The sequence below is a fragment of the Sporobolomyces koalae genome, assembly GCF_050403365.1.
Source record: "Sporobolomyces koalae JCM15063 DNA, S_koalae_JCM15063T_v1_ctg10, whole genome shotgun sequence".
Classification (NCBI taxonomy): Eukaryota; Fungi; Basidiomycota; class Microbotryomycetes; order Sporidiobolales; family Sporidiobolaceae; genus Sporobolomyces; species Sporobolomyces koalae.
In genome coordinates this window covers 471,264-497,480 of record NW_027481761.1, presented here as the reverse complement: position 1 = coordinate 497,480, position 26,217 = coordinate 471,264, and the positions used below count along the sequence as shown (strand labels likewise).

The window sequence follows — 26,217 nt, the reverse complement described above, 5'->3', positions numbered from 1 at the left end:
CGCGCAGTGTCAAAAACTCAGAGCGAGCAAGCAGTTGGCATCAGAGATCGAAAAGGATCGAGATTCGAGCCACAAGCAGTTCGTTCGGGCGGGTACGCCCACTAGGTATGCTACAATTTTTTGAGTTTCCAAGGGCAAAAGCAAATGTTTTTCTATTGCTTCTGCTCTGCTGCTCGGAACTCTTGCATGAACTGGACGAGCACTTGCACGCTCTCGAGTTTGACCGCGTTGTAAATCGAAGTTCGGATGCCTGCAACAAAGAGTTCGAGTCATCCAAAAGGCGTTCGCAAGTTGTAACAGCGAAACGGTTCTCACCTCCGACACTACGGTGTCCACTAACTCCTTTGATCCCTTTCTCTCCAGCGAGTTTGACAAACCGCTTCTCGACGTCTTCACCTCCCTGAATCCTGAACGTCACGTTCATCCGACTCCTGCTGTCCTTGTTGGCGGTACCTTGGTAGAACCCATCCGAATTGTCGAGTTCAGAGTAGATGAGGGATGATTTCTTCGCGGCGTACTCTTGCAGAGGGGTGAGCGGCGCAGCAGTCGAAGGCGAGAGGGGTAGTGGCGGAGATTTCAAGAGCGATGCGAGGACAAGCGAGCACACGTAAATCGTAAACGTCGGAGGGGTACTATCGCTCGCGAATCACGATAAGCCGAACGAATCGGAAAGGCGGTTTCACAAACGAAACAGAAAACAGAGAAGATACTCACTTGAACATCGAGTTCGTATCGGCAAGGTTCTTGTAGCTGAGCATCGACGGAACTCGAGCGCCACCGTACTGGACTGCCGCGTCGAGGTCGACGATCAAGTCTTCGCGCACGATCACGAGCGTGACGCCGGCCGGACCGAGGTTCTTTTGCGCGCCGGCGTAGATGATGCCGTACTTGGACACGTCGACGGGTCGCGAGAGAAAGTTGGACGACATGTCGCACACGACGGGGATCTCGGGGCTGAACGCGTGGAACGGGAACGCGTTGGCATCGTCGATGCCTCCAAACTCGACGCCGTCGACCGTCTCGTTGTCGCAGTAGTACACGAACGCGGGTGCGCGCGAGTGCTCCTCGCGTTGGGCGATTGCCCACTCGGACGCAGGGGGAATCCCGGTGAACTTGCCGTTGCCGTATTTCTTGCCGTCAACGACCTTGTCGACCGTGACGCCGAGACGCTGGGCTTCTTCGGCGGCCTTCTTCGACCAGCTGCCGGTCACGACGTACTGGGCCTCGACAGAGTCGGTCGGTGCGAGCTGGTGCTTGATGCGGTACCACGCAACGAGGTTCAGGACGGTCGTGGCGAACTGGGTCAATCCGCCTCCCTGCATCCACAGGACCTTGTAGTTGTGCGGGATCTGCATGAGCTCGCGGAGGTCGGCGTTGGCCTGGTTCATGATAGAGTCGAACGCAGGCGAGCGGTGCGAAATCTCCGAGACGCCCATCCCGGGTGTGTCTGGGTACGACAGGAGCGAAGCGGCAGCGGTCACGAGCGCATCGTCGGGCAAGGGCGAAGGACCCGCATTGAGGTTGATCTGCGATAACGATGCGATTGAGCGGATCCTGAAGGCGGACGACATTACAAGAGAAACGAGGCTTACAGTGTTGGCCCGTTCGGCGAGCTGCTTGGAGAAATCTGCCATGCTTCGAGAGAAGGATACGCGATCAGGATGACGAGGAAATGAAGGAGAGTTGATCGAAGTCGGGAAACTTTTTTGACTCAACACTCACCGCCTCGCTCCCAGTCGCGACCTCGATAAGCTCAGGGTAGTGTTTGGCCTGATCAACTACGTACTGTACACCCTCAGCGAGCTCCTCCCGAAGCGATCGAGACGAGAAAGTGCCCCCGCATCGGCATCCGCCTCGACTGCTGTTCAGCCCGACACTGCGCAGGTACGCTCGTCGAGTGACCCTGCCAAGCTGTCGAGCTTGATCCGAGTATCGTATCCTGACCCTGTATCTCAGCGAGAGATCTAGCAGGCGCCTGTCTCGCTCGTCGTCACCACCGCTCATTCACCGCGACTCGGCTCCTCCCGCACAGCAACCCGCGAGTAGGCGTTCCTCGTCGCCATGATCAGCGCGTTCTTCATCCTGAACCAGCGGGGCGAGGTCCTCATCTCGCGCTTGTTCCGCCCCGATCTCAAGTCCGTCACTGTTTCTCGCGCCCGCTCCACCGCTCTCGCAACCAGTTCTGCGCTCGGTCGACTACTTATGCTGACTCCGTACTCGTGGCATTTAGGCGGTCCATCTCGGACATTTTCCGAATCCATGTCGTTGCGAGTTCGACCCCACCCACGTCGCCCCTCATCACGCTGTCCAACACCACCTTCTTCCACGTGCGGCACGGTGGGCTGTGGATCGTCGCCGTATGCAAACATGCAAGCATCGCTGTTCGCCCTCGCCCTCGCCCATGCACGACGACTGACTGATGAATCCATCCGTCTACAGAACGCAAATGCTGCGCTCGTGTTCGAATTCACATACCGGTTCATCAATCTCGGACGAGCATACTTTGGCAAACTAGACGAGGAAAGCGTCAAGAACAACTTTGTGTCAGTCTGGAACATCCCTCGTCCTTTTGCCAGTTCCCTCGAGCTGATCCGATTGCGGTTAGGCTCATTTACGAACTCCTCGATGGTGAGACCTTTCCGCTCCTACGACAGAATCAAACACTGACCTTTCCGTCTCTTCGTCGCAATGGTCTCACAGAGATTCTCGATTTCGGCTACCCCCAAAACTCCGAGTCCGACACGCTCAAAATGTACATCACGACAGAAGGGGTCAAATCCGAACAGGCAGTGGTACGCACCCCCCTTCGCTTCTCGCACACATCTCGCGCGCATCGAGCCTCACCACCTGCACCTTCTTCTATTCTCGACTCATGTCACTCTCGATCCCATAACAGAGAGAGGAAGCGTCCAAGATTACGATTCAAGCGACGGGCGCCATTTCGTGGCGTCGTAACGATGTCAAGTACCGCAAGAACGAGGCATTCGTCGACGTGATCGAGACGGTCAATCTCTCGATGAACTCGAAAGGTGCAGTCATTGCCTGTTCGCTCAAGGCTCGCTTCTGCCAGACTTCTGACCTGCTTCGCTTTGGGGGTTGGGAGCGAACAGGAACGGTGTTGAGAGCAGACGTCGATGGTCAGATCCTCATGCGAGCATACTTGTCAGGCACGCCCGAATGCAAGTTTGGATTGAACGACAAGCTCGTGATAGACAAGAGGTAACCCTTTCCTGCGCTTGAGCGTTTGAGGGAGGTCAGACGAGCTGATGGTACGGCGTGATGACCAGCAAAAACGGATTGGGCATGAAATCGAAGGGACCGACAGGAGCGCTCGAAGACAGTCAAGTCGAGCTCGACGATTGTCAGTTCCACCAATGCGTCAAACTCGGCAAATTTGATTCGGATCGGACGATCAGTTTCATCCCTCCTGATGGCGAATTCGAACTGATGCGGTACGGCTGTCACACGACCCCTTTTCTTTACCCTGCTGCCTCTTGGCTAATCTTTGAGTCGTCGGATCCAAGGTATCGCTCGACAACCAACATCAACCTCCCGTTCAAGGTGCAACCTATAGTCGAAGAGATTGGCAAGTCCCGAGTCGAGTACACGGTCAACGTCAAAGCGAACTTTCAATCGAAACTGTCGGCGAACAATGTCGTGATCAAGATCCCAACCCCGCTCAACACGGCCAACGTCGAATGCAAAGTGACCCTCGGCAAGGCCAAGTATGTGCCAGCCGACAACGTTATTGTCTGGAAGTGAGTATCCTCTCTGCTCTCGAAGTGTACCAGTAGAATACAATCGAGCTCAAAGCTGTCTTCTCTCGCAGGATTCCTCGGTTCCAAGGCCAATCCGATGCGACATTGACGGCAGAAGCGACCCTGACGCAAACAACCGTACGCAAGGCGTGGTCTCGACCCCCCATCTCGATCGATTTCCAGGTCCTCATGTTTACCGCGAGTGGGTTGTTGGTCCGGTTCCTCAAAGTGTTTGAGAAGAGTAACTACAACAGTGTCAAGTGGGTGCGGTACTTGACGAGAGCGAACGGAAGCTACCTGATTCGAATCTGAGCGTAAGCACTTTTGTAAGGCTTTTCGAGATCACCTTGAACCTTAAATTTGGTTGTCAACTCACTGACGATGCCAACGTTTTGATTTTGCAGGTTCAGCTCTCCCCTTTTCAGACAGCTCGAGGTTGCTTGTCTAGCTCTGCGAATATGATGTAGAACTTGCGCAATTTCATTTCTCTGAGGGCGTCTTCTACGCGTGACGCCATGTTTTCGTCTTGATGAGAGGACTAGAGAAGCTCGTAACAAGGCTAGCGAAAAGTTTGAGCTGAAAGCGTGGCGCTGCAGCAAGTAATTCCGAAATTCGCAGCTCATTGGCATCGCGAGTTCGCAACTTTGCCATTTCCAGGTTCCGACTGTCCCGACCAGGTTTAGAGGAATACGAGGTCGCGTTCGTCTTGAATACGAATTGCCTGCGATCCCGCCCTTCGTCAAGGATGACGCGACCCCGATCACGTCGCTGGACACGACTTCGCGTAGTACTGTCGACAACCGCCGCCGTGGTCCTCTGCGCGTCCTTCACGAATCCAGTTCAGGCCAAGTTGCAACCTCACAAGCGAACGTACGATTCACACGTGTACTACGTTGTCGAACTCGACTCTTCGCAACTCGAACTCTCGCAGCTTTCACCCGAATCGATCGCAACTTTGCTCGGGGCTGAACACGTCGAACAAGTCGGAGAGCTCAAGGATCACTACCTGATTCGGGCCGAACAGACTCGGGTCGATGAGGGAGACGAAACTTGGTTCCAAGTCACACGCGCCGAACCTCAGGACGATGCCCTTGCGAATTGGCAGCATCAGCTTCGTCGGAGGGACGAGACACGGTTGCAAGCGGGCAAACGAGACCAAATCCTCGAGCGGTACGACCTCTTGAAGCGACACCTGTTGCACAACCACTCGAAACGCGACTCGTCGCAACTCTCGCAGCGCTCGTCCCCACGGCTCATCCGATCTCTCGAACGTCAAACCCCTCGGTTGCGAGTCAAACGTGACTTGCCCGTCCTGCCTCCCACCGACTCTTCGTTTCTAGGTAGGATTCGCGAACGAGCCGTGATTGACTTGGCTGCCGCCGTTCCTTCCTCGGTGCATCGCACGATCCGCCAAACGGCATCGATCATCTCGAAGACTGCGGCACACTTTGGCATTGTCGATCCATTGTGGTCCAAACAGTGGCACCTGGTCAACGGGATCATGGAGGAAAACTCGATCAACGTGACCGGCGTGTGGGACGAAGGGGTGTTTGGAAAGGGAGTCAATGTAGCGATCGTCGACGATGGACTCGACATGCACTCAGACGATCTCGCTGCCAACTTTGTGAGCCTTATTTCACCGCCACAAGGCTAAACCAAGCAGGGAACTGATTGCGTTGGAATTTCCCGTTTTCTTTTGTCATTTGTGCAACACCAGCACGCTGAAGGGTCATGGGATTACAATGACAACACGCCTCTGCCTGAACCTCGACTCTCGGACGATCAACATGGAACCCGTTGCGCAGGAGAGATCGCTGCCGTCAAGAACGACGTGTGCGGAGTCGGAGTCGCTCACCAGGCGGGCATTGCCGGAATCCGCATCCTGTCAGCATCCATCTCGGATGCCGATGAAGCTTCGTCCCTCAACTACGGGTATCAGACGAACGACATTTACTCGTGTTCGTGGGGGCCACCGGACGATGGCAGGAGTATGGAGGCTCCCGGTCGACTCATCACAAAAGCTATGCTCAACGGAGTCACGAACGGTCGAGGAGGAAAAGGTAGCGTGTTCGTGTTTGCGAGCGGGAATGGAGGTGCGGTCGACGACCAGTGCAACTTTGATGGCTACACGAACAGCTTGATGAGTATCACCGTCGGAGCAATCGATCGCAAAGGTTTGCATCCGTTCTACTCGGAAGCTTGCGCGGCAAACATGGTCGTCACGTACAGTTCTGGCAGTGGAGACAACATTGTCAGTTTTTTCACAGATCGATCTTTGCTCAAACGTTATTTCGAGACTGCGTTCGATCCTCAACTTTCCTTCCTGACTTGTTCTCGGTCATACAGCACACCACAGATGTCGGCAAAAACGTCTGTACGGATCGACACGGAGGGACTTCGGCCGCGGCTCCTATCGCTGCTGGTATTTTCGCTCTTGTTCTGGAAGCGAGGTCAGCTTCGTTGCTTCTCATTCTCTTCGACAGCGTATGTTGCTCACATGCTTGCTACGCCCAGACCCGACCTCACATGGCGAGACATGCAGCACCTCTGCGTTCGCACGGCTGTACAGATCAACCCAGCAGATCCCGACTGGCAAATGACTGCCAGTGGTCGATGGTACAACCACAAGTACGGATTCGGCAAACTTGACGCATGGGCGATTGTCAACGCAGCTCGCTCGTGGTCACTCGTCAAACCTCAGACCTGGTGGAATTCGCCCCTAGCACGAGCGCCAACCATGCGTGGACTGACGACAGGAGGATCGAGAATCACCAAAGATGGAGTCGCAGCATCTATGAGAGTGACCAAGAAGGATCTCGAAGATGCGAACCTCGAAGAACTCGAACATGTCACAGTGACAGTTTTCATCGAGCACGAACGGCGCGGCAACATCGAGGTCGAATTGATGAGTCCAAAAGGGATGAAGAGTATCTTGGCAAGACCAAGAAGATTTGACGAGGCTGCCACTGGCATGCTCGGCTGGAAATTCATGACGGTCAAACACTGGTGAGTCTCGTAAGTGCCCATACCCGCTTGCTGTCTAAACTCATACATTGAATTTGTCTAGGGATGAGGATCCTGTCGGAGTTTGGACCCTGCGAGTGCGGGACACGCAGGACAATGGCAAGACGGGAACCTTCTACAGTTGGACGATGCAATTGTGGGGTTCCACCATTGACGCTTCGAAAGCGAAAGCATACGAATTGCCCGAGGAAGCGGACCAGTACCCGGAAGATCCTCTCAACACGGGCTCGGGAATCGCCAAACCGTCCGACATTGCCACCGCCACTTCGGAGTCTGGAGGTCAACAAACCGAGGATCCACTCTCACCGACGAAAGCCTATGTCAAACCTACAGTGCACCTTCCGGACGATCATGCAGAGGCGACTGGCGAAGCTCACTCATCTTTCGGTGGAGCGTATCCGACTCTCTCTCCCAAACCGTCGACGAATGATGATGACGACATGGTCAAAACCCCTGCCGAGCTCGCCGAGGAAGAGAACAACAGTGAACACGAAGTCTCAATCCCTGCCTATCCTTCCGAGACGGGCAAATCGGGTTCGTCGAGTCTGTACGATCAAACTCCGGGATACCTCTCAGGACTCTCGACCCTCGTCGGATCGACGACTTGGTTGTTCGTCGCGTTTGGAACGATCGTCATCTTTGTCGCGGGGACGACCGCGTTTTTGGTGTTGCGCAAACGCCGAGCGAAATCTGCAACTGGAGCTCGAGGAGCTTTCGATTTCCTGCCACAATCCGACTTTGACGAAGATGACGAAGATGGACAAGGGATGCCGATGGGTGCAATGGAACGAGGTCGAGTGCGACTCGGGGATGATGAGCATGGGGGAGGAGGAGGGCGTACACGAGAGTTGTTCAATGCGTTTGCTTTGCATTCGGACGAAGAAGAGGAGGATGACAGCGATGACGAGAGCAAACGGAGGATCAGGAGGAGCGGGGATACGGATCGTCGGGTGAGTTTATGCTCTCTCTCTCGCAGTATCTGAAGGGAATATCCGCGTTCCAGCGTGCTGATCATGCGATATCGCAACTCGTAAACCAGATGGAATCTTTCCTCGACGATGACGAAGAAGAAGACAGCATACACGAACGCGGGAGGCGACAGGAAGGTGAACAGCAACTACTGTCGGACAGTCGTGATTCATTGACGCAAGCTGATCGGGAACGAAGGGCTCGCGAAGAGTTCTCAGACTGAGTTTATGATAGGGTTTTTCGTTCTTTTACGTTCCTCGTGTTCCCTGCATCATGCTACTTGCTATACAACGCTGTCTCAAAGAAACGAATTTCATTGTCTAACCCTTGGTCGGGAGGAGGCCTAGTCGCGGTCCAGGTTGTACAACTTCAATGAGACTCTTGAATTCGCTTTGGGTCGCTGGCGGAGGTGCACCAAGTGCGAGCAGTCGGACGGACGAACGATGAGTTTTAGTGTCAACCGGTGTCGATAGAGGCAGAGGTGAGGGGCGAGGGAAGAGGGGCGAATAGATCGACTGGGTCCTAAGCAGGTAGGTCGTGACAGACTGTTCGATCTCTTCGCGACCGAATGATTCATCGGAAGACAGCTGCAGTACGCACGTGGACTTTGATCAGTCTGCCTGGCCCGATCGTAACGGAATTCCAGATGAACAAGAACATACGAGTTGAGCCGATTTGCCGCGAACTTGTTCCCACCTTGTCCTGTCCTCTTGTACGATCATCTCGATACATGCGACGTCCCATGCAAACTGTCTCTTGGCGTCTTGTCCGCCCGAATGTTCACGATGCATCGTGAGGAACTCGCTGGCGACTTCGAATGCCGCGGTCGAGAACGCTCGCTCAAGCGATGTAGCAGGAGATGGCTCCGAGTGCAGGATATGCAGTGGTAGGGCGTGTAGAGAGCTCAGCAGAGAATCGAGACATTCGAGCAAGAAGGTCGAAGGTCCGGTGGGAATGGTTCCCGAGTTGCGCTCGAGGTAGGTCGTGTCGGCTCCTCTTCGGAGCTTCGAAATCGCTGTCTGTACAGCCTCTTCCTGCCACGTTCTGATTGCGCGAGCTTGAAGGTCTGAGAGGCGAGTCTGCCAATCTTGCAGCATCGAACCCGAAGATGGAGGAGTGCCTAGCAGTAGATCCCGAGTGAAGGAGGGCGACAGTGACAGCTGTCGGGCGAAGGTACCGACAAACAGAGTCCGGGTGGCTGCTGTCAAGATGTTATCAATCAATAACGCTGGCTCGCTCTGCAGCAGAAGGGGGATGAACTCACTCGAGTCCTCCTTCGACTCTTCCTCTGCCAATACCTTGTCCAGCACGCGAACGATTCCCTCGAGAGTAGTGCCCACTTGACTCACGTATCTCCTTCGTAGTTCGACTTCTCCCATGGTCGGTTCGGTCGTCGCCGAGGTGTCAAACCAGCTCTGGAGATCGGTTCGAAGTTCGGCTGCACCCTTCTCGAGTTGATCCAAGCCGGTGTCTACGAGCGGGGTTCGTCCTGCTACACGTTTTCCGACTTTGCTCATAAAAGAGGCGAACGGGTCTGAAGATGATTGCGATACTGGAACAGTTGCATATTTCGTTGGTGCTGGTGAAACCTGAGGCGTTTCAATCGAGAACAAGAATCGCGCCGAGTCGAGTTCCATTGTAGCTTCTGGGGTCGACAATCGGTCGAGGAGTGACCAAAGAGTGGGTTCTAGTTCTTGCACGAGCTTTCCCAGTTTGAGGGTGTACACCTGATCCAGTCTCGATTCGACCAGCTCGATCAGTTTCGATCGCAGCGTTTCTGCCTGGGCGCTTGACGATGGTGGCGCAGTTGCGAGTTGAGAGCTGATGGACGACCGCAAGGTTGCGAGGGTAAGCGCAGAGTGGTCGCCTTGAACGAGGGAAGTGATCCAGTTGTCGATGCCGGCAACAAGAAGATTGGTCGAAGATGCAAGCCAGCGAGAGAGCACCGGTGATACCGACTCGCTCGACAGTGGAACGGATTCGGAGGATAGGATAGGGCGATGGGAAATGATCGAAGTTGGAAGATGCCGAATGAGCGTGGGGTAATTGGGCAGAACGGTGAGAATGGGCTCGAGGCTGTTCTCCTGACCGTCGCTAGACGCGGCGACATCCGAATTACGGGAATTCTCGGAAGCTTCGAGACGCTCGAGCAGATTCGGGAGCATCGGGGTCCGGCTGATGTAGATCGAATCCACCGCTTCGACGGTTTTCAGTACGCAGTCGAGAATCTTGCCGATCTTTTCCCGAACTGGTTCAGGATCGGATGAAGACGATGGTCTTGAGCTGGAAGGTCGAGGTGCTGCAAGGAGCGCTTCGAGAGCCTCGGATCGCGCTTTGAGGAAAATGTCGAGAGACGATGATAGCGAGGCGTGGTCGAGGAGAATGAGAGCAGCAAGGGTATCGGCGACCGTCTAGCATGCAATAGATGAGTCAATACAGTCGAGCTGGTACAGGCAAGCGTTACGTACGATGAATGGTGTATCGGGGGACTTGAGTTCGGCGGTAGCCCTTTTGACGATCAGCGGCTTGAGCTGGCGCATGCTCTCGCGATGCTTCGTGACGATTGGGAATGATTCCTTGATAGACTTGATCGGCAAGACGTTCTCTTCTGAACGATTAGGCGAGAAGTGTTCCAGTTCGTGCCAGACGATTCGGCCGAGATTCTCGAGTCTTGCGGCTGTGAGGAACATATGTTGCTCGATGAAGGAGTGTACGAGGGATGACAAGTTGAGGAACAAGTGCAGTGTAAGGGAAAGAGTAGGTGCAGAGGCAAGGGTCCGAGTGTCTGCTGGATCAGACGGGTTCGCTACGAGCGACGGCCGTCGCACGCGCGCTTGATCTGTCGACGAGCAATACGAGAATCAAGCATCAGGGCGTGCACAACCGTGGCTTTTGAGCAGGAAATCCGCACCGTGTGCGGCATCGCCCGCGGTCAGAACCGCCGATTCAACCGTATCGAGGCGGTCTAGCAGCTTGTCGGCGGCTCCCCTCATGCGCACGATCGAGTCGGCCGCTGCGAGCAGGTCTCGGTACCGCTCTCCGACCATGGTACGTAGTTCTGCCACCTTGGCATTCGCCGCGTCGCTGCGATGCGACCAAATTTCCTGTCAGTCGCAAGTTCTTTGGCGTTCAGGAGCGAGACAATCTCAACGCACCTCGCTCTTTGTTCAATCTTCCTGACATCGCGGACGCCAAACATCCTGAACACGACGTCTGGTTCTTCGAGGGCCATGAGGTCGACGAGGTCGGGATTGGCGGAAGATACGCCTCCTGGCGGCTGCGCGTTCCCTTTGCTACGGACATGACCTCTCCTGAACCTCGTTGCACCCGGGTTTGCAGTCGTGGCGACTGAACCGAGTTGAGAAGGAGCGATGGACGCGTTCGAGAGGTATCTCGTCGCTTGCGTGTTGGGGAATGACGACGATGCTACGGAGGGTTGGTAGGACGGTACTGATTGCGCTGAGACCGACCTGACCGATCCCGAGTGCGAGAGCGGCGAGAACGCGAGGTGTGGAGCTCGTGGTCGACTCGCTGCGCTGCCCGGAGTCGAGTATGCAGACGGACCCGGTCTCTGCCGCGGAGTCGGAGTCGAGAAGCTCATCGAGTGCCCTCCGTCCTGGTGCAGCCGCTTGCGAGACGGAACAGGCGGAATGCTCGGGTAGCGTGACGAGGTTGCGATGCGCGAGCTGCTGCTGCTCCCTCTCCCAACCCAAACTGCCCATTGCAGCTCTCCGCCTATGCCCATACAGAGCGCATCCACACCAATCAGGCAAAACTCCACGGCTCTGCGTGCCTCGTCGACCTCGCCTGGCCCGACAAGATCGCTCTCGTTGCCATGACCTCGCTGCGGTTGCTTTCGCTTACCGGTACCGGCCGACAGCTGCTCTGAAGATCTCTCTTGCGCAAAGTTGGCGGCCCGAAGATTGCAGTCATTGCTGCAACCCGCTCAGCCTGTCACACGTGAGTCTCGAAACAGCCTTCGCAAGTCTTCACAAGTCGCTTTCTCCCTAACAAGAGTCTCGCGCGCTCAGTGACACGTAACGAATACCGCTCAGGAGCCGTCAGATATTGGGTCCCCCCTCATAGCAGGCTCTCGAGGCAGGGGCGTGGTAGGAGGCTTCCTTGCTTGCATTCTGCGACCGACTCTGCGTGGCGAGCATTTGAGCAGCGCAGTCAGCACGCCAGCGGAAACAACACATGGCCAAGTATCTGCTCCGAATATCTGGTCGAGGACTGAGGGACTTGCAAAGCGCGAAATGGCGCGGACCCGCCTCGTGCCCTTCGACATGCTTGGTACGCAATTCTCTTCTCTCTCAGCCTAAACGACTCGCTTATTCTGACTTGTCGATACAGTACCTTTGCTTGGCTCCTGGTCTCGCACACGCCCCTTCGTGACCGCGCCCGAGGGTGTCTGTGCGCTCTTTGCGGAATCTCCCCCTACAAGCTCTACAATCGCCTAGGAGATGTCGAACGAGGTAGCCAGGCCCTTCGTACTTCGAAGCAGCACGCTCGAGCCGTCTCCGCCAGCGAAAAGAGCTCCCGAGGCGGACCACGTTGCGCGATCGGCTCCATCGCATCGCCGCTCTCCACGCATGCCACGACCGGCTCAAGAGCTGCATGAGAGCCTTGGGAATGGTATGACGCGAACGGGAGAGGGTCCGATTGCTTTGCTGCGTCTGCAATCGACGAGATAGCCGTATGACCGAGTCTGAGAAGCGCAGCACGAGAGCCTACAGTCACGCTAGACCCCCCTGTACTTGACCTGGAGCGCCTAGACTGTCGAGCCGTCGAGAGTGCGCAAAAGCGAGCAGAGGGCGCCCCGCGACGTCGCGTAGCGCATTTGCGACGAACAATTCGGAAGCGCATTCGACGCCCCCAAACCCTTTTCTTCCTCCGATCCACCTCCCTCTCCGCGCGGTCCTCCCTCTGGGTCGTAACGCAGACTCTTGTGCGAGGCGCAGGCATGAGTGCCTCGACGGGAAGTGAGTCTCGATCGTGCGGGCCGGGGATCGGCCGACGAGAGCGAGGAACCAACTCACTCATCTTGCATGTTCCTCCGCAATCGCAGTCGAGCCGTCTCCGCTCGGGAACTCGACCGCTCCTTCTGCTTCTCCACCCGCGTCCGCTCAATCCGTCTCTGGCTCGACGACAGCTACATCGGGCACGAACCAGGCCGACAACGACGCGAAATCAGCACCGAATGGAACGACCAACGGTGTGACCCCGTCCGCTTCTGTTCCTGCCGCTGCCGGCGCGAACGAAGCTACTCAACATGCAGCGAAACCAGCAGTCCCTCTGGAGGACCAAGAGATGCGCGCGTTTGGCTCCGTCGCAGAGCAAGACATCCTCCCGCCGCCTCCGCGAGACCCGAATGCGCCGCTCGGAGGACCAGAGTCTGTCGCCGATAGCGCCAGTATGAACGGTGGTACGAAACGAAGCATGGGCACGGGTGCGACTGCGGCGGGCGGACCTCTCGCGCGCGCAAAGCGACCCAAAAACGTAAAGTTCAGGTTCGTCTCGCTTCTCTCGACGCGCTTCCGTCTTGGTACCCGGAACTCATCGTGTCGTGTGTTCATGCAGCCCGACAAAGGTTGGTAAACAGCTTGCGCGGAGATCAGCCGCTCCCGGTGCGGCGGGAGCTGAAGTTATGCTCGTGGGTCTCGCTCTTGCCGAAAGTACATTCCCTGCACAAGCCACTCACGGCGAGTGCTTTTTTTCCTTTCTTGTAGGCCAACAACGATTTCTGCGACTCGTGTGGTGGCAAGGGCCACTTTCTCTGCTGCGAAGGAGGATGTCTCCGATCGTTTCACTTTGGGTGTCTCGAACCCCCGCTCGAGATTGACGAAGTTCCAGAAGAGAGTTGGTTCTGCAAGGCTTGTCGCGCGAAAACAGTATGTTCTGGCATTATTCAACCGCGTCATCAGAAGGCCTAACGCGGTTTCTTTCCCCTTTGCCAGCAACCACCACCGCGGCTGCCGGCAGGATTCTTCTCCGAATTGATCGACAACATTGAGCGAGAAAACCCGAAAGCATTCGCGCTGAGCGCCGAAGTGCGGCAGCTTTACAAAAACGGTCAGTTACGCGTGCTACCTGGGGTCCAACGCCGCTATTGCATCTTATTGACAAGCCGCATTGTTTCCTAGTCGCGGTTGGCCTGAACGGAGAATTTATCAACTCGATTGAGCATCGACCGCCTTCGAGGATCACGTTCGTTTCCCGATCCTGTCTGCGGCTGTTGATTAGCCAAGTGCACTGATGCAAGTTGCTTGCTGTTTTCAGCGGACGAGCGGTTGGGCAAGAAGATCGAGATGGGTACCGCCTGAAAGACAAGAACGGTCGACCAATCATTTGCTATCACTGCAGCCAAGCTGCAAACCCGCACATCCATCGTCGGATCATCTCTTGCGATTTTTGCGATCAACATTGGCATCTCGATTGCCTCAATCCTCCCATGACTGGCATGCCACCTCCGACAAGAAAGTGGATGTGCCCCGTGCATTCGGAACATGTCCTGGTCAGTTTCTATTCAAGCTCTCGCCCACGTACCTGTGATCGATCTAGAGACTGAATCCTTCTGCCTTGTTCAGCCCAAAAAACGCATTCCTCGAGCAGTCGAAGTCATCAACGCGGAAGAGCGGGGGGTACCCAATAATGGAGACGTGATCGTACAACCGGCACCGGAGAAAGCGCCGCCCGAAGAGTACGAGGAGATGACCGTCAATCGGATCCGGTATCAGGTGCCCGAACAAAACATCATCCTGGACTTCTGGGGCAAGGTCGTACCGCCCTCTCGCCGGACATCTGGAAAGCGATCGCGGAAACGGAGCTCGTCCCGGCGGAATCAAAGGAACGGCAATGGCTACGAGAGCGGGCATTCGAGTTCTCTTACGGACTTGTCGAGTTCGGAAGATGAAGGCGGGGACAAGACCAGGGAACGCTCGGCAAAAGCCTCGGTCGCACCAGTCAACCCGCTCGATAACCTCGCGCTTCTCGCCGAGGTGCGATACATCGACTTGCTCAGTGCACAAGACAACAGCGCTCGCGAGCGCGCGACATCCGAATCGGATAGGGCAGCCGCGAAACCGCCAACTGCTCATGCTCGCGCTTCGTCACGGCCAATTCCATCGCAAGCTTCGGCCTCGACGACAACCCCTTCTGCAAACGTTACTGCTTCTCCAGCTGCTTCGTCTCGCTTCTCCCTTGCCGCCATCCCTCCCTTCTCTGCCGGACCGAGTTCGCCAAATGTCGCATCACCAGCCCAGAGCAACTCGCACGTGAGCGCTTCTGGTCGTCACGTATCCCCAACGCTGTCTCCTGCACCACCAACAGGAGTCGTCTCGTCGAGGTTCGCTGCAACGCAAGCAGAGTTGACCGTTCAGAGCAAGGAAGACCTCAAAGCCCTGATGCAAGTCCGGAAACTGTTGTCGAGCCAAGGCCAAGCTCAAGGTAGCGCCAAGACGACCATGTTGAGCTTTTTGGAAGGCGCACCGATTATCGTGAGCCTTTCTCATTTCGTAGGTATGACAGAACGCACGTGATTAAATGACTCCCATTCTGCTTATCTTTCTTGCAGCCTAAACTCGCGTTCGTCAGCAATACCAGCAACAGTAATAACAACAACAACAAGGCGGCGCCTTGGCCACGGCCGTGGGATCCAAAGAAAGATGGATCACGACCGAGCGGACCGGGGCAAACCTCAACTCCTGCAGGATCTTCGACCTCGGTCAACAATTCTCCCAAACCCGCTTCGCCTACTCCTGTACCTGCTCGCGTACCCGAAGCTCCCACTACCTCTCACACACCGACGATCAAAGTTGAAGGAGGAACATCAGCACGATCCGTGCCTATTCCTAAAAATCGATCGCCAGCTCCTGCTCACTCTCCCACACTGTCGTCATCGGCCAAGACTCTACCACCCGCCCCATTGCCTCCCTCTACTCGACCTTCTCACTCTCCCGTGCTTGCATCGCACCACATCCCGACCCCTTACTCGTCCGATATGCCGTTCCAATTACCCGCATTCCGACCACCGAGCGCTACTCCCACCCCCTCTCCTCGGACTGACGCGATGGATCTCGACTCGAAAGCGGAATGATCGTCACGGTCTAGCAGGATTTATTAGGTCGCCGCGGTCGAAAACGTGTTTGGCTGATGATGGCACGAAATCATTCTATTGGTGTTTGTCTCCTCTGGTTTTCTTTCTTTTTCCTTCTTCGACTTTACGTCCCACTTCCTACTTCCTTCTTTCATTTTTCTTTCTTGGTTTCTGGTGTACCTCACGCCTCTCCCTGCTGCCACTTTTCATCCCGCCCAAGCAGTTCATTCTACCCTCGTCCGAATCAACTGGCCCGTACGAGAGACTCGTCATCTCCTGCAAGAGCCATTCATGCCGCGTTCTTTTTGGCTGTATCTTGCGCCTCAGCCCGGGACAGTCATGTCACGGGTTTTGAATTGGACACTCGACCTCGTAGCTTGTCTTCGGAACCTTTTATGACCATTACGTTACGAGTTCAACGAACAGGATCGCGAGAGGTACAAGTTCAAATTCATGAAAAGTTTACAACAATGAGAAAAGATGACGCGAATTCCCCGAACCCAGAAAAAACCAGCAGAAAGATAACGATACACCCGATGCTGGAACAAAGGTATTGATACAAACCATCGCTGCGGTGAATACAGAACCTGTACCTACGAGATAGAAGATGGTGGAATGAGTGTCCGGCAGCAAGGGGAATTCTGCTCGCTAGGACGAGGCACTCACAATGATGACGTTCAACGTTCGAGGAACTGTCCTCGCAAGACATCCCGAACTCCGATCGGTTCACTCGACGAATTGCGTCCCATGGACGAGGAGCGGGCGCGCGAATAATCGGTTCGAACCGAGCTCGATTCGAACGACATGTTGGGAGAAGGGAACGATTTGAACGAGAGTACCGGTGACACTGCTCGAGCGGAAGGAGGATGAAGAAGTTCGACTTCCGAATTGTAGACAGGTCGTAGCGGCGAACGAGGAGGTTTGAACGGAGGTGGCGGCGGCGGAGGACTGTCGTCATCATTAGTTCGCACGAGTCCCGGTGGAAGGGCGAAAGCACGGGGAGCAGGTCTATCGACCGTATCGAGGGATGCATGGGATTGACTGTGGCTGAGAGACTGGTTCGGGTCGACTGGCGCAACTTCCTCCTCCTCCTCGTAGGCACGAGCTAGCGACGTGTAGCTCTTCATGACTGGGATGGGAGCAGCGAACGAGACCGTCAGATTCGACGTGTTTGCTGAGCTCGAGAACTGTCTCGATGCGCGCGCCTGCAGGGTTCGCGCCAGTTCGGCGTTCTCGAGTTCAAGCGGTCCAGACACGATAGGTCTCGGTCGCGGTTGCGCTGACCGGGGCATAGTCTGGCTGGCGAGACTCGACGGGCGCGATTTTGATTGATATGAGCGCCTGTCCTTGTCAGAGGACGATTTTCCTCGGAACCCGCTGAACAGTCTGTGGGCAAAAGTATGCCCGGATTTGTCTTGCGAATTCGTGGTCGGTGAATCGCTGCGGATGAACGGACTAGGAGCGGCATCCTTGGTGCTGGAAGTAGCAGATGTAGCAGCGGACATCGTGCTCCATCGAGTCGAACGTCGCTCGGGCCTAGGAGGCGGCTCACTGTACAGTAGGACCTCGAGGTACGAGCCCTGTCCAGCATCGAGTTCCTCCCGCGTTCTGGGATCTCGGGGCTCAAAGTCCACCCTACGTGTCGCGCCAAACCCATTGGCGAAAGTCGAGCCGATCGAGATCCGGGGTGACATATGCGATGCTCGACTCGGTGCTCGCGAAGTGCGTGAGACCGAGCGTTGGCTGTCGGGCTGGTATTGCGAGAGACTGGGGGATCCGATCGGCGCGCAAGACTCCAAGAGAGGGGACAGAGGCTGCTTCACTCGTACGTCGCCGTCTTGACTCGGAGGGGCGATGCTCGATCTCGAAGCGTAGGAAGAAGTTCGGGATCTCGCATCGTGCTGGTTGGGGTCATTCGGGATCGAAGCGTCGAATTTTTCAGGGATAGGCGGTCGTACTGGAGGGTCTGTGAGAGACAGGCGCGCTGTCCTCCGAGCGAGAGCAGCCGCTGAGCGGGGAGTGGTAGACGGGATAACAATCGGTCGACGTGGAGAGGCGGTCGTTTTCTTTGGGCTCTTGGGCATATTCGAAGTGTCTTCGCGGGGGGCCGTTGAATCGAACGAGGGACGATCGCTGTTACGTCTTTCTTCGTATTCAGGACGTGTACGCTTCTTGGGTGCTGATTTTGCATCATCCGTTGAGGAAGGCGTTCGAGGCAGGGGCAACCGTGGCGGAGGCGTCGGGGGCACAGAGCCACGACGCAGCATGGCCGCTGCTGACAAAGTTCTGGGTGTTGCGAGCACGGGCTCGACGAAAGAAACGGGTTCGGATCCCGAAGAACCGACACTCGTGCGATCATCAGTTGCAGCCCGGCATCGAACCTTCGGTGCAATCGAAGCGCCGTCTTGCGAGAAGCGTAAGGGTTCTTCTCGCATGTCGGGTTTCGAACTAACTGACTGCTCTTCAAGAGCTCGGTCGGGAAGATCATTTTGGTGGATATCGCCGACACTGACCTCCGCGACCATCTCGAGAGGCGTCCCGTTCGAGCGGTTCATTTGCCATTGTTGGTCCCATTCCTTGTCATCAAGCTGCGGACTCGATCGGTTCGTCTTGACCTCGTCGCTCCAGCCACTCGAGCTCGACGCGGGAGTCTCGCCATCGGCCGTAAAGCGTGAGATCGTGCTATCGATTGTGAGACGGGTCACTCCTGTATCCTCGCTCGCGCTGCGAGGTCGATGTCCCAGTCCGATCGCGCGCTTGCCAAAGGAGGACAAGAGATCGGCTTGTGACCCGACATAGCCGAGCGAACGTCGTTTGGGATTGCCACTGCTGCCACTGAGCCGCCTCGGCGAAGACTGGAAAGGTGAGACGGAGCGGCTGCTGGCCGAATACGCGCTGGGACTGAGTGGCGTTACGGTACGTATGGTCCCGTCGTGATAGCTTGAACCTCGCGAATGCGTGCGTAGATGGCCATCGAGCGAGCCCTCGTAAGTCAACATGTGCCGCTTGGGGCTCGTCAGGAGACTCGAGTCTGTCGTAAGGGGGGTGGACACGGTACGGGCCGGAGTCAAAACGAGCGGCTTCGGATGCCATTGTCGATTGCCAGAGACTGGAGGTGAAGAAGCGAGCGAAATGGATGCGCGGCGGGGATGGCTCGGAGGTGCTGTCGCAAGGACAATCATTCCAGAGTGACGACGAAACGAGGCTGGAAGCCTGTCCTGAGGGGAAGTCGGGAGAGACGAAATCGATCGTCGCGGAGTACCACGATTCTTTCTCGCTTCAGCCTGTAACTCGACTTGTCGCTGCTGATACAGTGTGTGCTCGTCTAGGCGCGCGACTGCTTCTGGCGAGAGGGGTATCGGGCTAGCGAGCATAGTGGCACTGGGAGACTGCTGAGTCGGCCGCGGAGTTATTTGACGAGAACGCGAGCCCTGGCCGGCAATGTCTAGCTCAGGAGGTGTATCTGGAAGTTCTGAGCTTTCGAGTGGAGGTAGGACGATAGCTGCGTTCAGAGAAGGTGTGAGTCACGGACGCGATCGTGGCTGAGCGGCTTCCCACTCACGGCCTTCTGTGTGGTCTAGCTCGGAAAGTACCTCCTCGGCCTCATCACTGTCGGGTTCGACAGCGTCCTCGTATACAGAGTCTCCGGTGCTGCTGAACGAAGCGAGAGTACTCCGACTGGTTCGGTGCGAGGCGATTTCGAGTTCTCCGGTACCATAGTTTCGCACTCGCTGCTGTTTCGCTAAGCGTCGTAGCTCTGCAAAATATCACCGGCCATGTTATTTACTTGTTCAAAGTCCAGGGCGCCGTAAAAATGTGCTCACCTGCAGTCTTTCCTCGACGCGCGCGCGACGGCGAAGTTGACGGTGAAGATCTCGCCGAGTCGGAACTCGAAGGAGAAACGGGGAGGGCCGGCGCAAGGCTTAGACTTGTGTCATCCGTGCGAGGCCGCTTCAGAGTGTCCTGGTTGTCGCCAAAGAGGCTTTTGCCTTTGGGCGTCGAGATTGTCGAGTTGTCCACCTCGTCAGCACGATCGGAAGTGCCCATCCTGCTGCTGAAGCTGTTCGATACCGAATGTAAGCCCCTGGGTATCGGGAAGCTGTCATAGGGGAACAGCGAAGGCAGGCTCGAGTCGGGATCCTCGCCAGCCATGGAGTGCTCGTCCATCACAGCGCGTCTTTTGGCGGTCCGTACGCGTCAACAGAGTACAGTCGCGGCGTGGCCACGGAACGGTGTGCAGAGAGGGAGATGATGAGATGCGCCAGGGGGCTGCGACGCGGTCGAAGGTGTTGAGTGAGAAACGGGTACCGGATTTTCCTTTTGTCGCGTGTGGCGTGAGTATAACGAGCGTGAGTGGCAAGCTTGGGCGGCTGTGCTGATGGGAGCCGGAGACGGAGACTGATGAACAGGTCAAGCGAAAGGGCGTGCCTAGGCTTAAAGGAGCACTTTAAAGAGAGTTAGGGGTCAGGTCGCGCGTCGGTCGTTTCTTTTTTCCTTTTTGTTGGTCCGTTGGGCGCTGTTACGACCAGTCTTGAGATGGTAGCAAGAGACAAGAGCGCAAGTAGGCCCGCGTTCCTAACATCGGCGAAGAAATGAATTTCATTATTCCGCTTCCTTACTTGGGATCGAGAGCCCACCTGCTCCTAATGGAAGGCGACTCCCGGAGGTCTGAGATCGCTCCGGCGAACTTGAGTACACTGTTTACTCACCAGCGGATGAAGGTCTTCTATGAGGCATGGAGCGCTATTGCCAACGCAGCGCGTTCGTTGCTCGGCGAGGACCCGACGCATCGTCCTGCGCATTACCACGCTCATGCGTTCTGCTCGAGACCGGCTCGTGAGATCGCTCCTCCATGCTGTCGATCTCCTAGCTGTCGATTGAACGCGAACGCACGTTACCGTGCGCAAGCAGGAAACCTTGCGAGAAAAAGTCACGATTACTCGGGCTGCAAGTTTGTCGTGGCGCACGATAGCAATCAACCGATCAAGATACTGACCTACATGACCAATGAAAGCCGGTATACGTTTGAATCGATACAACTGGGACGGTGAGGCCTCGCTGATCCACATGAAGTCTGACGTGGCTTACCCGCGAGCTCGGGCGATAGTCAAAGGAGACCAAGCGAGTCCGAAACGTGGCTCCTGTCCGTTCTTACCACGTGCAGACATAGTCTCGTTGGTGGGTGCCCGAGCGCTCCTCGGATTCGGTGGAAGCGATGCCGAGACGAACGGAGCTCTGTGCTTTTTGCAAGGGCGGCATCAACAGAAAGTTCCGGGTGGTACTCCCAATCATTGCAGGATTACCTACACTATACTTGGATCTCGAGAGATACCAAATCACAACTCGGCGAGTCTTGTAGAGGGTTTGACAGCAGCCGGAACAGTCACTCCCCTGTTTGTCGAGGCAAAGACCCGTGGTCGGCGACGGCGACGGCGCTCGGCTCCTCCGCACACGCCAAGTCCCAAGAATAGCAGTGTACAGCCTACCGGAGATCCGACTGTACCGCGGATGAAGTCCATGCTACTCGAACCCACGGACGCTTTCTCTCTTTCTTTCCTTTCCTTCACTACCTCAACCTCTCTTCTCCTCGTCCTCCCCGTGGAGCCTCAGAGCTTCCATTATCACAATGTCGCCTCGTAACGGTCCCGCTGCTGTCAACCCTGACCCCGCCGAACAGTCTGTAGATTCCTTTGGCCTTCTGTATACTGCTGGCATCGTGGGCTGACCTAACCGTCTGCTCCTCACCACAGCCCCGACTTCAAGGCAGGACTCGAGGCTCTCGGCTACCTACAGGTGCGCCCCCTACTCTCGGTCATCTGGTGTCCGAACGGGATCCGTGCTGACGCTCGATTCGCTTTTTCCTTTTCAAGGACATGGACAGGTCGGAGGAGCGCATCACCGCTCGCTTCCAGCACGGTCTCGAGAAAGCCAACTTTGCCGCACACTCGGAGGAGTTCTGTGGCCAGCAAGGCGTGCGCAAGGTCCACCGCTCGGTCGTCCAGTTCTTCCACGAGGAACCTTCGCCCATTGATCCCTTTGTCCATGTGATTGTCGGCACCCTCCCTCCCGACATGCCGGCTCACATCACTCCCGTCGGATTCGATAAAGAGTCCCACTGGGTCCCGATCCGCAGTCGCATTGAGGCCGACGGCACGAGGCATTTCACCGTCTCAATCCAAGGGTTCGTTTCATTTCTGGACCTGCGGAACTGAGCGAGTCTGACTTGTTCCATGGACCCTCTTTGCAGATTCTGGCCTATCACCGTCGTCTTTGATTCGAACCAAGCGAAGCTCGACCGCGAGAACTCGGTGAGCTTGTGCCGCCACGCTCGTCCTGGTTACTCGGGAATCCCTGACTGACTTTGGTTTCTGACAGTTCGCTCGCATCAACCCCGACGACGACTCGGAGTCTGATCCCGAGGCGTACCTCGACCGAGGCTACGCGCGCTCGACCCGTCGTGCCTCGAGCCGCTCCCGTCGCGCTTCGGGCTACGGAGGCGTTGGGCGCTCGTCGTCGCGCTCGTCTCGCCGCCGTTACGACTATGATGACGACGACGACGAGTTCTCCTCTGAAGAGGAAGATTTCGACGCGCCTCCGCCTCGCAGGGGTTCGGTCTCGCACCGCTCTCGCCGCGGTTCGCTCCCCGCTGTCGAGTCCTTGAGTCTCGCAAGGTCTTCCTCTCGCGCTTCGAGGTCGAGGCGTGCCAGCTCGCGCCAAGGCTCGATGTACTGAGCGGCACTCTGTGCGGATGTCGGACAAGGCTCACGAGACGGACCAGGAGTTTGGCTCCGATCTTGATCATGGCTTCGCTCTTTGACGTCGGCACACTCTATTTCTTTGTCCGCTTCCAAGCTGTTCGTAGCTCTCGTGTTCGGTAGTATGAAACGTTTTTGCCTGGTTTTTTTCTTTTCTTTCTTCATGATGATCCTGTCTTGACCGATGAGTTCAAGTGGTGGCCACGCAGAGGTGCCGACAGAGAGCTTTCCCGTCAGGGGAGGATGAGAGCGAGAACGCAAGTTTGGTGAAAGTTTGATGAAAGTTGATCAAGAATAGTACTCGCTTCCACCACCGCGCCACCATCACTCGGAAGCCGACTGTCGACTAGCGAGAGCTCTCAACTAGCTCTCAGGATGGCACCCAACCAGGAAGGGCACTCGCATCGTGCCCACGGCAAGCAATCGAACAAAAGTTTCAAATCGAAACATTCGACAAAATCGTCTTTGCGCGACCAGGCCAAAGGACGCACGCATAGGCCAGCGACCAAAGATCCAGTCAGTCGCGCTGTCAGAGCGGCGAGCACCAGCGTGCAAGCAAAGAACCTCAAGGTCAACCGAAAGAATCACGCCAAGCAGGTCCTCGCCAAGAAGCGGGAACTGCTCGAAGAGAACAAGTCGATCTTCAATGGCAAGAACAAGCATGGCGAGAAAGTGCAGCGAGTCGTCGCTGTCGTGCCCATGACGGAGGATGTCAGTGCGGAGCAGATTGTGAAACAGCTCGCAGACTCGATCGGAAGCGAGTGCGAGGGTGTGGAAGGGTACCGATCAGTCAAGTGAGTCATCCTTTATGGAGATGCTGCGAGCGTGACGAGCTGAATCGTCTGGGACTGCTTGCAGCGTGCCCAAATTCCACAATCAATCACTTCGATTCCTTCTGCTTCCTCCCGCTTCCTCCCCAGAATCTCTCTTTCCCATCCTTGATGGGGCTTCGGCTGCAGACTTTGTCGTGATCGCCCTTTCGAGCGAGGAAGAAGTAACAGAGCAAGGAGAAACAGTTCTGAGGTCCCTGACGGGTCTAGGCGTAGGTGGACATGCAGGTGGTGTCCTGGGAGTCGTCAAGGTCTGTCTTGTCTGCGCAGCTAGAACAAATTGGACTGTCCTGACGTTTCTCCTCAATAGGATCTTCCTGGAGGCAACCAAACTCTCGCTTCTTCGACTCGCGCTTCTCTGCAATCTTTCCTCACTCATTTCTTCCCGACTGTCGACCGGATCCACTGCGTCTCGTCTACACCTTCTGCGGCGCCATCTTCCACGATGGAGGATGATTCCGCCACGCCTGTGTCGACGCCTTCGCCTGAAGCCACTCTCATCATCCGATCTCTCTGTGAGAAGACACCAAAGGGCCTCAGATGGCGCGAGAACCGGCCACGAGTCCTCGCTGAGCGCGTTGCTTGGGAGAAGTACGAGACTTCTGGAACTGCCGAGAACGGAGATGCGCCCAGTGGATTCGAGGGCGAAGAATTGGGCACCCTCGTGGTTGAGGGTGTCGTGCGGGGACTCCAGATGAATGCGAATCGCCTGGTTCACTTGCAAGGATACGGTGATTTCAAGATTGATAAGGTATATCTCACAGCTACCTGGACAACGCCTTGCTCGCCGCAAATTACTCACGCCCCTCCCTAATGTGCAGATCCTCACCGCTCCTTCTGCTCGCCCCAACAAGCGTGCCGCTAGTGCTGCATTGTCAATGGCTCTTGACTCGACGGCTTCGTATTCGGGTGCATACGACCCCTTGTCGATCCCGGATGACGATGCCGATTCTCTCGCTTCGACCAACATTCCCGACGACGACGAGTTCGGTATGGATGAGCAGACTTGGCCAACGGAGGAAGAGATGGCTTCGGCGCCTGCAGCGCTTGCAGCCCGGGACCGAGCTGAGATGCCTCCCCCGGCACTACCTGGAACGACGCCAAAGCTGAAAAAGGTGGCAAAGGGAACTAGTGCCTACCAAGCGGCCTGGATCATCGATGACGAAGATGACGATGATTCGGGCGTTGACTCGGATGACGAGGCCATGAAGACAGAAGATGGTGCTGCCGTAGAAGATGCCGAGGAGGAGGAGACCGAATTCGTCGATACGATCGCGGATGAGACGGCCACGGTTTCGACCAAGCCATTCGCGGATCTCTCGCCGGAGCAGGAGGAGGCGCAATTGCAGGAGTATCTCGCTTCCCGGTCGGCCGCGAGGAACGCCGCCAACCTTGACGACCTGGACTTCCCCGACGAGGTCGACACGCCTCTTCACATGCCTGCGCGTGAGCGCTTCGCTCGCTACCGTGGACTGAAGAGTTTCCGAACAAGCCAGTGGGACCCGTATGAGGAGCTTCCCCGAGACTATGGACGGTGCTTCATGCTCGAAGACTGGAAAGGTATGGGACGGAGAATGGAGAAGCGGTTGAAGGAGGATGAAGGCGCGGAGGTAAGCCCACTTTTGCGTGTGTGTCATGCCTGGGAACGAGATACTGATATGTTCCCCGTCGCGTTCGCAGGCTGGAACTCGCGTCCTCGTCTACCTCGCCAATGTGCCGCGGAGAGTCGTCGAGGAGCACAACCCCACCCATCCTTTCGTCTTGTTCGGCCTCCTCAAGCACGAGCACAAGTATTCGATCATGCACTTCACTGTGCAGCGCAACACCGAGAACAGTGATACTGTGCGATCGAAAGATCCTCTCGTCCTGCAACAAGGCTTCCGTCGCTTCAAGATCAACCCGATCTTCAGTCAACACACCGTACGCAACGGAGGCAAGGGCAGCAACAATGTGCACAAATTCGAACGCTTCCTCCGACACGGTATTCATGCGACAATCGCTACCTGCTACCTTCCTATCACCTTTGGCTCGTCGCCTTCGCTCTTGCTTCGTGTGCCGACAACGTCGCCCACCGACCCAAACCCTTCACCCGATCAGGGTATCCACCTGATTGGAACCGGCTCTCTCCTCGCATCGGACCCGACACGGATCACCGCCAAGCGAGTGATCCTGACCGGTCACCCTTTCAAGGTGCACAAGAAGACTGCCACGATCCGATACCTCTTCTTCAACCGAGAAGATGTCGAGTACTTCAAGCCTGTGCAACTCCGAACAAAAGGTGGTCGGATCGGTCACATCCGAGAACCCCTTGGAACTCATGGTTACCTCAAGGTTAGTTTTCTCTTCCTTTCAATCTGCCTGCCCTCGACCCGTAAATAATTCTCGATCGGACATGTGCAGGCTGGATTCGACGGACCGATCTCGCAACTCGACACGATCTGTCTCACCCTCTACAAGCGGTGCTTCCCGAAATGGGGAACGGTATGGGATGGCAAACCTCTCGCAATCGTTTCGAAGGAGGACGTTCAGGCGCATGCTGCTGAGCGGGAGAGTGTCGCTGGGGACTCTGTCATGCGGTGATCAAGTCTCTGGAAAGCTTTTTGGGGGCCTTGGCTAGCTACTGCATTGTTATACACTTTCGGATCGTTGCTCCCTTTTCTCTCGTCTAGGGCGCTGTCGAGCGACAAACCAGAGCTCGGATGCACATTAATCCGATTGTTTTCCAGTCCTTGCAGAGACGTACAAAGTTATTTCTAGATATTCACCGAGAGAGAAAAGACAGAAAC

The 26,217-nt window shown here is 56.2% G+C and overlaps 8 protein-coding genes across 8 annotated transcripts; 5 read left to right on the top strand and 3 right to left on the bottom strand.

Annotated features, from left to right (window-relative positions):
- Positions 1-152: 152 nt before the first annotated feature.
- On the bottom strand, positions 153-1,634 carry SER1 (O-phospho-L-serine:2-oxoglutarate transaminase; the record flags this gene model as incomplete). Its single annotated transcript, XM_076677859.1, has 4 exons — positions 153-250; positions 316-632; positions 715-1,526; positions 1,593-1,634. The coding sequence occupies 4 exons, from the start codon at positions 1,632-1,634 to the stop codon at positions 153-155; spliced, it is 1,269 nt and encodes a 422-aa protein (XP_076535183.1).
- A 427-nt stretch (positions 1,635-2,061) lies between these two features.
- Positions 2,062-4,070, top strand: JCM15063_001595 (AP-2 complex subunit mu; the record flags this gene model as incomplete). The annotated part of the gene is made up of 10 exons (XM_076677858.1): positions 2,062-2,135; positions 2,231-2,369; positions 2,440-2,543; positions 2,606-2,628; positions 2,701-2,792; positions 2,897-3,029; positions 3,111-3,219; positions 3,288-3,452; positions 3,525-3,758; positions 3,830-4,070. 10 exons carry the CDS (start codon positions 2,062-2,064, stop codon positions 4,068-4,070), a joined length of 1,314 nt encoding a protein of 437 aa, XP_076535182.1.
- A 433-nt stretch (positions 4,071-4,503) lies between these two features.
- Positions 4,504-7,974, top strand: JCM15063_001594 (S8 family peptidase; the record flags this gene model as incomplete). Its single annotated transcript, XM_076677857.1, has 6 exons — positions 4,504-5,382; positions 5,476-6,009; positions 6,105-6,208; positions 6,273-6,764; positions 6,826-7,732; positions 7,822-7,974. 6 exons carry the CDS (start codon positions 4,504-4,506, stop codon positions 7,972-7,974), a joined length of 3,069 nt encoding a protein of 1,022 aa, XP_076535181.1.
- Positions 7,975-8,071: 97 nt separating this feature from the next.
- JCM15063_001593 (COG1/VPS51 family protein) lies at positions 8,072-11,352 on the bottom strand (the record flags this gene model as incomplete). The annotated part of the gene is made up of 5 exons (XM_076677856.1): positions 8,072-8,338; positions 8,414-10,162; positions 10,220-10,590; positions 10,663-10,835; positions 10,907-11,352. 5 exons carry the CDS (start codon positions 11,350-11,352, stop codon positions 8,072-8,074), a joined length of 3,006 nt encoding a protein of 1,001 aa, XP_076535180.1.
- A 1,362-nt stretch (positions 11,353-12,714) lies between these two features.
- RCO1 (Rco1p) lies at positions 12,715-15,846 on the top strand (the record flags this gene model as incomplete). Its single annotated transcript, XM_076677855.1, has 9 exons — positions 12,715-12,733; positions 12,820-13,261; positions 13,332-13,404; positions 13,481-13,642; positions 13,709-13,823; positions 13,895-13,958; positions 14,031-14,265; positions 14,339-15,247; positions 15,325-15,846. The coding sequence occupies 9 exons, from the start codon at positions 12,715-12,717 to the stop codon at positions 15,844-15,846; spliced, it is 2,541 nt and encodes an 846-aa protein (XP_076535179.1).
- Positions 15,847-16,523: 677 nt separating this feature from the next.
- On the bottom strand, positions 16,524-19,893 carry JCM15063_001591 (uncharacterized protein; the record flags this gene model as incomplete). Its single annotated transcript, XM_076677854.1, has 3 exons — positions 16,524-19,348; positions 19,409-19,588; positions 19,671-19,893. The coding sequence occupies 3 exons, from the start codon at positions 19,891-19,893 to the stop codon at positions 16,524-16,526; spliced, it is 3,228 nt and encodes a 1,075-aa protein (XP_076535178.1).
- A 1,579-nt stretch (positions 19,894-21,472) lies between these two features.
- JCM15063_001590 (uncharacterized protein) lies at positions 21,473-22,578 on the top strand (the record flags this gene model as incomplete). The annotated part of the gene is made up of 5 exons (XM_076677853.1): positions 21,473-21,522; positions 21,597-21,639; positions 21,717-22,027; positions 22,094-22,154; positions 22,222-22,578. 5 exons carry the CDS (start codon positions 21,473-21,475, stop codon positions 22,576-22,578), a joined length of 822 nt encoding a protein of 273 aa, XP_076535177.1.
- A 398-nt stretch (positions 22,579-22,976) lies between these two features.
- TSR1 (small subunit rRNA maturation protein TSR1) lies at positions 22,977-26,011 on the top strand (the record flags this gene model as incomplete). The annotated part of the gene is made up of 6 exons (XM_076677852.1): positions 22,977-23,395; positions 23,460-23,682; positions 23,742-24,182; positions 24,253-25,041; positions 25,112-25,762; positions 25,832-26,011. The coding sequence occupies 6 exons, from the start codon at positions 22,977-22,979 to the stop codon at positions 26,009-26,011; spliced, it is 2,703 nt and encodes a 900-aa protein (XP_076535176.1).
- Positions 26,012-26,217: the final 206 nt, after the last annotated feature.